The 12,605-nt window shown below is 37.6% G+C and overlaps 1 protein-coding gene across 1 annotated transcript in view; it reads right to left on the bottom strand.

Moving 5' to 3' along the window:
• ZNF407 (zinc finger protein 407) overlaps positions 1-12,605 on the bottom strand; it is a 335,801-nt gene that overhangs the window by 125,188 nt on the left and 198,008 nt on the right. Inside the window, exons 6-7 of the mRNA XM_061364680.1 lie at positions 9,668-9,751; positions 996-1,116 (exon numbers count right to left, since the gene is read on the bottom strand). Coding sequence (XP_061220664.1) covers positions 996-1,116; positions 9,668-9,751 — 205 coding nt within the window. The remainder of the gene's footprint in view (positions 1-995; positions 1,117-9,667; positions 9,752-12,605) is intronic.

Below are 12,605 nucleotides of genomic sequence, written 5' to 3'. Positions count from 1 at the left end.
ATTAAAACTCATGCTAAAAGAACATTACACTTGTATGCTTAGCACTAAAAGAAAGTAAAAAATGCTGTACTGGTATAATCAAATGTTTAACTTTCTCCTCTTGCGTGCATGTATCACAGCACATGCATCTAATTACATAATCATATGCCATATATCAAATAAAATACTGATTTTGTAAAAACTTTTTGAACATCGACTCTTGCAAATTCCTCATGAGTAACTTCTATGCATTCCTTTATCGTACACATAGAACAGCCACCTCACTGTAATGTATTAAGGTATTACCAATTGTAGAGGTATGTTTAAGAAGGGTAAAAATCATTTAGGAGGCAATGTGAGATAATTTCGTAAGTGTCGATGATGAACTAAAGACACATGAGATGAGAACCAGAAGTAATCTTAACTGTTTTTTCATGCAATTTTTGAATCTGGTGCCCTAACAGGATGGGGTTCAGTGGTGCAGCATGGGACACTCTGCCATGTAACCAACACTATGGTCATCCAAACACCATGCAAAACTGGAGCAGAACACCAAGACACTGCAGCACTGTAACTAAGTCCAGTTGCTCCATTCTAAGAAGTGTCTGGTGAGTATTTAGGATGCTAAGCCTTTTAGGGAACTTTTTCTTTCTTGGTGAAACGGTTGCAACTCAACCGAGAAAAATTTCAAAACTGCAACTGATTTGAAAAGGCAATGCAGAGAAGTGGCCTCACCATGGAGAATTCTAACAGACACTAGAGCAGCTGTGAAGCAAACACTCAGCATTAGCACTGCAGTGTTACCAGGAAAAGGTTTCCCATCATTTGTTCTTCTTTATAAAGTAATACCTAAATCCTGAACACTAAGTTTTTAAATCTAGCTCCTAATTTAATATGCAATTACTGCTGCCCTGATGGTGTTTTAATGGCAATATATTTTTATTGGTGACTTCAAATGAACCTCATCTGATCACCTTAACCCTTCTCTCATCATGCTTTAGTTAATGACTCATTACCTGTAGTCACACCAGGGACATCTGTAAGGCTTTTCTCCAGTATGGACACGCTTATGTCGTGTCAGATGCGATTGTGTTGTGGAAGCGAAGTTACACTCATCACATTTGAATGGTTTCTCTCCTACAAGGTGACAAGAGAAGATATGCATTATCAGCTTTCATCAGCAGAAAATGAAGACAAGTCTAAATTTCTGGCATATCCCCTGAGAACGATCTTAGTCCATGTATATACAACAACCACAAACACAAAACTGATTTCCAAATACTATGTATTAATTGCAAACTACTATTCTCACTGTGACATATACACATCAGTAGCCAGATGACTTCCCATGTGGTGTTACACAGCAGCAAAAAGGAGAAAGAACTGCACTGAAACAGGGTGACCATGATACTGGGCCTTATTTCTTGCCTGTATCATCACCAGGTAAGAGGCATTCCTTTCACCCTACACTTTCTGTTGAAGTTGGGCCTATGAACAGCCTTGAAAGCAACACTGTTGGAGACAGAAAGTGAGAAATCAGTCTGAAGCTTGCATTCAGTTCCTGCTCAGAAAGGAACATCTCCAGGGGAAAAGTGTCTTTGTTTTTGTCTCTAGTCCTGGATTTTTTTCATCTTATCTATTAAATAATACCAAGACTGAGAATACGAACCATAACTCAGTGCTCTATTCCCCCTCTCTTGCTTACTATCCTTCTGCCCTCGTGAATCTTTTCTGAACAGTGGGCCAATTTCAACAGGACTTGAAAGGTTAATGAACACACACCCCACTCCCCCACATCCCAAATCACTAAACCTAGAGTAGGACAATAATATTTTCAGAAGACAAAACTTCAGTCTCTCTGCTGAATGTGTAACTGCACTGAAAATTTCTAGAGGACTATTAGTTGAAAAAAGATAAAAATCTCTAGCTTATAAATCGTTATGTGAAAAGAGTATTTTTCCTTCCAGTGGAAGGGTCCACCCCTTAGAAGACACTAAGACAAAATCTCATAACAGATACACATGCTGTGATGCCTGGCTAAGAAACCTGTATCCCATTTTTCCAACTGGTTGCTCCAGAAACATTTTGTGTGGCTTACAGGCACATGCAATTACCATTTAGGGAGGAAACAGTTTTCTTTCCGCATGCAGAAGACAAAAGGCAGTTCCTAACTTAGGTGATCTTGACTGCATTGTGCAAACCCTCAGAAGTATTTATCCTAAAGACTACATAATGAATCAAGATCTCTAACTTAAGAAGTCTGAATAAAACTGCTAGGGATGGACAATGACCTTGTAGACTGTATAGAGGTCTAGAATAGGCAGTTTCAAAACTGAAGCCTAAGCTTCTTATCAGCTACAATTTGCAGCTCTTCAGCCTGAAAGGAGACCAGGAGCAGAAGACATATTGCTAGCAAAAGACCACTCCCAAGTGGCCATTCCTCCAATCCAGATTTTTCAAGCCTTCTTGAAGTATGAGACATTCAAGACTTCTAAAAGATTCTGCCAGAATGCTGAGAAAAAAATGGAAATCTTCATTTTTCGTTCTTGGAGAATGTTAGGTTTGTTTTTCTTATATCCGAAGGGAAAAAGAAATTAAAGGTCTTCAGGCCTGAAAAGCCCTTAATACTCTATGGAAGGATAACAGAGTAGCTTCTGAAAGCTCCATAAAGATTTGGAATAATTGCTTTTAACTGCTGCTGGAGAGAATATCAGCCACTATTTTTCATTTATTGTTTCATGGGACAAGGAAAGGCGAAGGGGCAGGACACAATGCAGAAGCCTCTATGCTGGACAAATTGAGACTGCTAGAAACTATGTCTTTCCTGCCCCAAACAAGTTTTCTTGTCAGACACTGACTCTCTGCTCTGGAGAAGCTGATTCTCCCAGCAGCTTGAATGCTACTAGCTATTGCTTCAATTAAACTCTCTGGGAGGCCATAGACTCCCTAGCAACGTAACCTGTTCTTGAACTGAAGATTTCCTGTGCCTGATTTATTTTATCTTCTAGTATTAAAGAAGATAGCAACATTTTCAAGCCTAAGTAGTAAAGCCATGGGTATTTTAGATAACATACATACTTATTTTAACTGCTTTCATTTAAAATGCATTAGAACCTTGCCAACTTGCCCCTTGTAAAAATATAAAGAGCAGATCTGAACTGAATGACGATTTTTAGTTTGCCATTCAGGGGAGGGTGTGTCTGGTAAAGGTGCTGCTGTGCTGAGGCAGGTCCTGTGGACGCCAGAAGGGTTTGCAAATTCTGTTGTGACCAGAAGAAAAATTGTAATCCTTGCCCACTGCTCCAGGAAGTTTCTCCTTAGGAAATCCTTGTGGCTAACTGCTCCTGTCAAGTGGACTATGTGTAAATCTCACCTGACAGAAAATACATCACAGCACCACCATGCAACAAAAGCCAACTGAACTGGGAGGAAAAAGACTGCCTAGCTTGGCCTGTAATTCTTAGCAACTGCACAAGGGAAAAAGTATTCATTTTTATATAAAAAAATAGGTACTTCTTTAGGTTGGGTGTCTTGAAGAGTGTATTAGATACAGCCGCAGTATAGCAACATTTATGTGCTTCAGTTTTCCACAGAACCATTCATTTAAGTATTTTTTATCTTCTTTATCTTTTGGCCAAAATGCTCACTGTCCGCCTCTGTGTCCCAATTTTCCTTCCCCTCTTCTTGTCCCCAGATGTTTCAATCAACAAACTTAATTGTATTTTTATAGGGGCTGCCATTAAATATTCCAGGGGGAACCTCCCCCACCCCCAAAGATCTAATTAATACAAAATAAAAAATACAAATCAAAAAAGCAATATTGACTATTTTTTAAACAACAATATGTCATAACTATAAAATAGTGCATCCAAGAATGTTTCATTAAGGACAAAGTCTATGTATTTAAAGATTAATAAAGGTAAACAAAACCCAAACTAACCTCACACACACCTTACTGTTATAGAAGACTTATTCATGCCTCACCATCTCTCACTTTATCAATAACAAATCCCACCAAAAAAAAAAGATAGGTGCCCCAAAATGACCCAATGTTCAGCAAGCTCTGAAGGGGAGAGGGAAAGGAAAAACACACATTCCAAGAGCAAGATACCTCACCTCCAACACACACACACACACACACACACACACAAATTACAGCTTTCTCTTTCTTTCCTTCTTCCTCTTTTCTCTGATTTTACCTCTTTTGAGCTCCCTGTATTTGATGATGAACTTTTTAGGACACAGAGCACACCTCACTGCAATTATATATTTATCTGTGCAGTTATGTACTTAACATGTACACTTTAAAGTAAAAATGTAATAAAACAATAACAAAAAGCCCTATGAATCTGGTGACAGATGTTGAGTTGTGGATAGCAAAATGAAATCTTTATTTATAATCATGACTCTCCAGGCAGTTTTTACCTATAGGTTATATACAGCATCTATATGAATGTGCTACTGAGTATCCAGCATTCACATAAATGAAGGGGAAAAAAATAAAATCATATGGTGCCTTCAATTTGGAAGTCTTGAGTAACTAATCAGAATCTTAATAAGATGGAAGAAACCTTACCCTGGTTGTCTCAACAGGGAGCTATTGCTTTTAGTCCTATTTGTCTTTCACATGATGTGTTGAGCAGCACAGCAAGAATACTATAAGTTTCATATTTTCATTTGACCTAAGAAATGAGTAGACCACAAAACACAGCCATCTGCTTACATGTTGCAGGATTTTTTTCTCCTTATTTCCAAGTATTTCTTGCATTTGTTAAGGTTGTTCCCTGGAGAGGCACTTACAGGCTTGCTAATGAAGCCCGAAGTATATTAAAGTAAATTCTGTTTACTTTTAGCCTGGTCAACTTTTTTGCGCGAAATACATATAAATATAAGTACACCTTGCTACATTGCTTTCTTATGAGAAACACTCTTGATGCCACAAGGTTAGTCTTCCACAGCAAAAAATTATTGACATTTGTATTCTCAAAAATGGGGGGGAAACTGTCCACTGGATAATTTCTCTTAGACAGAAAGTTTTAAGATACCCAGGGTTTTGGTCTCATTTCTGTCTAAAGGTTTGATATTATTAAGTTCCACGCTCTGCTGCAAATGTTGGCATAAACGGAAAAGGAAAAACAACAGAGATCCTCTTCAAATTTCACCTCTCTTGCTGAAAAGAGCAGTATGTCTTCATACAGTACTATGTTTTCTGTGGTATTCAACATTATAATTTTTTTAAGCTGTGGTGGGGACGTTGAAGAGAAGAGGCTGTGTAATACTTTAAATTCAATGACGAGTAATGTAACTACACATTAAAGTCAAAGAGCAGTTCACATGAGAAACAGAAACACAAAGTGAGTCACTCATCTGGATAAAAACACATATATTATTAAATTTTCTTTCTTTATTACATTGACCTATAAATGTCTTGAGAAGCGCCAGATTGAAATGAGTGAGCAGAAGCAATCATACAAACAGTGATCTGTATGATACAAGCTACGATGTTCAAAAATTCATGAAAATATTTGAACAAAGACACAATTTTCTTAAGCAGTTCCATAGGTTCAGGGTGACTGTCACAGAACTGCTGTGCACAGTAAGGGTACTTACCCTCTAATGCTCTACTACCATAACGTACTTCTATGATCCCCAGGAAAATTGCACCACAACCGACACTCAAGAAGACAAAGTAGTGTGCCATTGTGCAGAAGATGAGGATGGGGTGTTTGCAATTTGTAGGAGTACTAGCCAACATTAAAAGGGAATTCCATGCAAGAGAACACAGGCTGTGACTGATCAGCACTGCTGGATTAAGTCAGCTACTAGATGGAAGTTTACTGGAAAACATGTAGAGGAAGGGAGAACTAGAGCAATACAAAAAGGCAGGCAGAGCAGACACAGGAGGCGAGCAGAACAATAACAAGAACATAAAAAGAAGACATGTTATATTTAAGAATTAAATGTCTTCATGTTTTCATTTTGAGCCAGAAATAATTACCCTTGTTTGTTTTTAATCTCTTATGTAATTCCCTAGTTGATCGTGATTAAGGCAAAATATTTAAATTACATGAGATATGTTTCTATGTGTGTCCATGAACATGTATTTTTGGAGGTTATTTACTCTTTTTTATTATAAAATTTGGATAATCAATTCCTGGTGGAATTCAACTAATTTTAAATTTAGCCTACACTAAAATTTGCAATGTTATTTATCTTCCTATCATCAGGTAATTTTTTTACCAGGACAAAATATTAATTAAAAAAACAAAAAACCACAAAATTGTTTCAGAAAGACTCAAAGGATGAAATATTTTCCTCCAGTCACATTGAGGCACCAGAACTACAGCATATATGTTCTTGTCCTAATTTACCAGATGGCACCAGCTGATATTGTAAGTGGTCTGTTTCTCAAGACAGTTTCTCACATTCTAGGTAGTCTCAAGTGTCTACTACAAAGCATTCAACGAAGACAGATGTAAGTGTTCTTTACAATGTGATGAAATTCTGGTCAAACTCTGGTCCACTCTTGAAGTTGTCATTGATTCAATACACAAAATAGAAGATTGGGTTACTGATATAACATAGCCATGTATGTGCTTCTCACAAGAGCAGATCAGTCATTAAGGACATTACAAATAAAAACACCAACTGTTGAGATATCAGGGATCTCTTGATAAGTCAGATTATTTTCTTCTATCTCACAGTTCCACTTTGTAGTAAAGAAATGTTGAGAAAGCCTGTATGAAGGAAACCTGTATTGGAGATGCATCACGTTTGCAAACAAATCAAATGCAGATCTTTATGAAGTCTTAAAAACTAATGGCTTTTTCTTTCAGTTTAACATTCCTGTACTTCTAATTTAAAAAGCAAAAATGTATCTTCCATAGATAACAGTCTATTTACCAAACTAGTCCCTACAGTTCGCTCCATGAGTGACTGAGGGACAGTTTCTTCCAGCCCTTTTTTTTAATACATAGTTATAATTTGCAATCCCTGAAATATTTTCTTCTTCTTGACAAATGCATCTTTCACAAGATAAAGGTATTTTTTCAGGTACATAAAAATAATCTAATCTGAAAAGAGAGGAACAAAGTAAGAAATACAAGAATCAAGGTCATCAAAATTGTAAGTGGCTCGTCCTGCAGCCCGTCCTCTCCTGTGTCAAATATCTATCAGCAGCTGAACATTTCTCTGATGTGTCAGGACACCTCAGGCCTTGAGGCTGGGACGAGAGGAGGCTTGTTAAGCTGGTTAAGACTCCTTAACTACATGTGAGGATTTGCTCATTTGCCCTTGAATCAAGGGTCTCTGACAGGTGATAGAAGTAAATCTTGGATTGGAAGATGTTCTGTGTCAGCCCCCTAGACAGCTTGTAATACAGTAGGGAATTATTTAAGCCATTTAGACTATTTTTGATACCTATCCTTTTCAAACCTGATTGTAATTTGCTTTGGCATTCTGCTCTTGGAAAATTGTGCCAACTGGGGACACAGGAGAAACTATGCAGGTACAAAGAGGAGCGCATGCAACTAAGGACTGAGATAAAGTTGTGCACTGGATGAAAATACAAGGGAACCCATGTTAGTACAACAATGCAGGCAAAGGTGGATTGTACCATTCTCCTTGAAACAGATAAAAGCTGCAGATAATTTTTCTGCCAAAGAATAATTTCTGATTGTTTGTGCCAGAAAGGCAGATAACTGCCGGAAAGACAGATCCCTCTTCCTCTGAGGTACTATCCTGTATAGTATAATGTTAACAGCAAAGCAATGATGAGCCTCCAGTCCTGACATAAAATACAAAGTTATGCTTGCTATATGCAAGCTTGATGATCTATAACCTGTAAATCCCTGTGATCATACTACAAAATTCTCTATGATACTGGCAAAAGAAGTGCAAAATGCCATGAAAAACATGGGCAAGTTTTCACCACGAAACTACCATACTTCCATCCTCATTTTGCACATAAACCAGGAAATAATTTTTTTTTTCTATCAGCTTGTGTCCTAATGATAAATAAGTATAAATATACAATCAATGATAAGGGCTTACATTTCTGAGAAACCAGATCTGCACTCACATAACAGGTAAAGACCAGAAGAGTAAAGGCAAGATACGCATATCTTCCACTTGATCATTTACCATTTGTGTGGCTGCAATGACAATGAGTCTTAGATACATGCATGGTACCAGTGTGTCAATTACGCAGGCCAAAAAACCCCAAAAGGTAGTTTCCACCCTGTTGATAACAATGATTTATTTCTAATAAAGGAAAAGAGGAATCATTTTCATTATTGGCCCACATTTGGTAAACTTCAGCCAATATGTGATAATTCTTCAAAGCACCAGAAAAAATGGAAACCATTAGTTACAATTGATGCATATAGCTTCCATTCCAGTAGTTGCAATTGCTCCTATTATCATTCAGAGAGTATTACCAAGAGAACTTATTATATTTACTAAATGCCTTTTCCTGGACACTTTAAAAACACAAACTTCCTATAGTGAATGGGAACTGACTGTGGCAGTACTCTCATAGGGAGCTGATCCGTTTCAAGATATTGCCTGATCAGCACAGAAAACCCCACCTTTTTTAATACATTGGACTCTTCTCCAAATATGGTTTCTTTAATAAACTGAAAACAGGGTGGAAAGAATGGCTTCAGGCTCTCAAGGAGGAGAGTAGCCGCTCTCCAGGAAATTACGCACTTAGATGGTCTATGTCCTCAATCAAGATTAGTTTATTCAGGGACATAATAAAATCCCCCACTGAGATTCCTTTACAAAATCCATGGAAAATTCATGATGTAACTACAGCTTCTCATTTGTTTGCCATTTCTTTCCACTGTACATTAGACAATGGTCACTTAACTCACACAGCAATTCCCGATGATATTACGTTATCTTCCTGATAGTCAGTAAAACAAAAACTACAGTGGCTTAAGCAGCAACACTTCTGCATCTGTTTGAACAAAATCTATTCAAATAATCAAACACTTGCAAGGAACTACTTAAAAACACAATTAAGGTACAATGTATTAATAAATGTTTAATACTTATACTTTTTCTGGTCTTCTGAAATAAGAACCAATTTAATTTTGTCTGATATTAAATTTTAATAACCAGGTGGTAGGAGAGCTTTACTAATTCTGGGAGAGAAATGCTGCTTTACATGCCAACCATGTGGTAACTCTTAAAGTTGCACCTATTAATTACAAACTATCCTAAAATTACAAAAGGGCAACTGAAACAACACTAGCTTTCAACTATGTCTCAGTCCAAAATAATGGATTAATCTATACGTAGCCTCTAACTTTCACCCAGGGACATTCTAGCAGACTCTTGCAAAATCTTCACAGTAGGTAATCTATTTGGGCCTCAGAAAAAAAAATAGTAGTAGACTTTGCATTCATTTAAAGAAGAAAGCCAGTCTTTGCAATTCTATTTCCTTCAGAAAAAAACACCAAAAATACCCCCTACTGCCCCTCAACCAATTACTCAAACTCCCAGCTAAGATGCAGATCTTGGACATGCCTATTTCACAGAAAAATGAGAGAAAGCAAAGTAAACAATGAGCCGATGTATTATTTGTGCTGTAACATGCTATTTGACTTGCGTTACTCCCCAGTGTAGAGGGACTCCCTTGCTAGGAAAAAATACAGCAAAGAGTAAAGACAGCTTTACTGACCTGTGTGCTGCCGCCGATGCTTGGTGAGGGCATGACGTGTCCCGCCGGCAAAGCCACAAAGGTCACAGAGGAACGACTTCTCGCCTGTTGCAACAATAAACAGATGAGGGACTGCGGAGGTCACAGATCATTAAAACATATCTATCAAGGCTTTCAGGGTTACTAATTCCTCCAATCAAATGTTTCCATGTAAATATGTCAAATGGGAATGAAATTACCACTGCGGTTTATTGACTGTGATAAAATCTGAAAAGCACCACTGAACATAATTACATACTTGTCAGACCCATAAAAATTAGCTTTATTATCAATGGAATGGTTTTGTACAACTTCATTTCTGTTAGATGTCTTCCAGATGGGGCTGCTTTATGCACTTGAACAGTTTTTATGCATATCCTGATTTTTTACAATTCCCATACATCTGGCCTTTCTGTGCTGAGTAAAGATTGCCTGGAAAAAAAGTTAATATGCTGTATATATGATTCTGCTTAAATAAAATATATTGAATTTACTAACAAATTAAGGGTACTGAGAAATTTTCAACAGGCTCTATCACAGTCATCTTTAGTTACCTTCCATTTATTAATCGGTATTAAATTATTTTCCAGAATATACAGAAGAGCCAAGACAACAATAAAAGCCACATTATTCAGTACCAGTGGCAATTCAGCACTGTTTATGTTTCTAAAGTTTTCATGACATAAAGAGAACAGGTCTGGGGATTGCTACTGAAATTACAGCAGAACTCGTATTGTTCGCCTTCAAATGATAATTCTTCATTCCAAACCTCTGGACCAATTTGAGAGATTTTGGCAATCTCAATACTCATTAAAAGTGCAGAAATGTTCTTTCCTTAGTAATTTTATTTTATTTTTTTAATAGAAGCTAGGATTTTGCCCTGTTGTTTATAAACACAGTCTATCATTTCACAGCAATATTTTTACTCAATACATGCGAACACGCAGAGCAACCTCAGCTCAGGAAGGCCACATGGAAGGTCATTATGAATTAATAACTCTAACCTCAGATATAGACTCAATAACCTCAGATAAGGCTGAAATTTTAAAAATATTTTCTTAAAAAGGAACTGCATTAGTCATTTGGAGCCAAATTGTCTCCTTTCACAGCACCAGAGCGAAGAGGGGGCTGGTGGGGCCATGATGCCATACCCATTGAAACTAACAGTCTCCTTCAAATTCTTCCCCTGTGGGGAAGGAAATTCAGTTTCTACAAAAGACAGCTGGGTTAAGAGGTCGAGTGTCAAATTACCCAGTCCTCCTGTGAAGACAGAGGGATGGAAACCCCCATGTTGTTTGCTTCCACACAGCCAGGCATGCTAATACACAGACTGGCTGGGAAAGCACAGTGCCTCAGTTAATTTTGGATGCCAGAGACCATCTTGTGAGTGGGACCTCCCCAGAGAGTACTACAGAAACCAGATGCCCTCTCCCACCACTGCCTGGATGGAACCCCAGAGGAACCCCGCCTCCTCACTCCAGTCATCACAGTGAAGGAGTCCCTGGGCCCCATACTGCAAGTGGGAAAGCAATTCCTTTGAAGTTTCCAGGGCAGCCTGATACCTGCCACTAAAATGGGATCATAAAAATGCTGATTGACCTCCACCAGCTAGCTGGGCAATGAAATGTGGTAGGCACATATTCTTCTCCATTTCAGCAAATGGCATAGTTTTGTTTGCTGTGCCCAAATCTGGTCATGAAATGAAGACTCAAATTTTACACGGTTTGGGGATTTTTTTTGAAAATTTGGTCCACTGATGAGAGTATTCCAAGACAGCATCTAAGGTGCAAAATAATTTCAGTGCCTCTTCTTAACAGCCAGTTCTAGACATCTCTGATTATAATTTAATTTAAAAAACCAACAACCTCCCCCTGCAATAAACCAACCAACCAACCAAAACCAAACCAACCCCCCCAGAACACAAACCAAAACCAAACAAATGCCCCCAAGAATACAAACCAGAAAAGGCAGAATGGAAACTTATCCTAACAATCACATGAAGAATGCATCTGAATTTTACTGCAAAATGCTTGACACTTGCATTATTGCTGAGGTTATACATAACTGTTACACAGATTTCTGCATAATTTCTTTTTAAAAAAATTATCTTTTTATTATTTTCTTAAAAATCAGGGTCGTCAGCATGTAGCACTTCAATTCACCAAATAGCAAAGAAAAAAATAGGACTGCACATAATGCTTAATTATAATTAAATATTAATTTAATTAATTAATCAATTTTAAGTATAAATCTTTCTAACTAGCTGTAATGCCTAACACCCCAGCATAAAATTCACACTTTAAAGTTAAACACTGTTCCATGCCTACCAAAAAATTGCTCATCATCTATATATTGTCATAAATTAGCTCATGTTGTCTTCAACATCTAGGAGCAGACTTCAGTATGGCCTGCAGCTTTATACATTATTAAGGACAGACAGTACCCATAGCATCTTTGTAAGCTCATAGATTCACCAGGTAGCTTATATTTGGGCCTTTGGAACACCTTTTTGAACCACAGAGAAATGAATCAAAACTAACCACAGCTTGAAAATGGGGAAATTGATCCATCCTATAAAATTATTTGCCAGTTAAATATTCCACACTCCTCCAGGTCAGATCTGGGAGCTCTCATACAGGCAGGGCTCTTGACAGAGTCAGCAAGGTTTTGGGTGTGGAAACAAGAGACTGGAGATTTGGCCCCTGTTTTTTAAACTCAGGAAAGGTGGTCCTGCATTTCATTTTTTGCAGTGTTCATTTTCAGGTGTATTAACAAATTAATTACCTTAGTTGTATGTGTATCATGGTATATGCACAAATACATATATCCATACAAATATGCAGAGGAAACTTCATCACCTGTGACTTCAAGTTCAACTGCACAACATTTCTTAGCCTTGAAGCTTGCTATGGATTGAATC

This window comes from Neopsephotus bourkii, unplaced genomic scaffold, assembly GCF_033783945.1.
Source record: "Neopsephotus bourkii isolate Nb327-2 ecotype Australia unplaced genomic scaffold, CSIRO-AGI_Nbou_v1 NB_1248, whole genome shotgun sequence".
In the NCBI taxonomy this organism is placed as follows: Eukaryota; Metazoa; Chordata; class Aves; order Psittaciformes; family Psittacidae; genus Neopsephotus; species Neopsephotus bourkii.
Note: the sequence above shows the minus strand (reverse complement) of the source record. Positions and strands in the feature narration are given on the sequence as shown.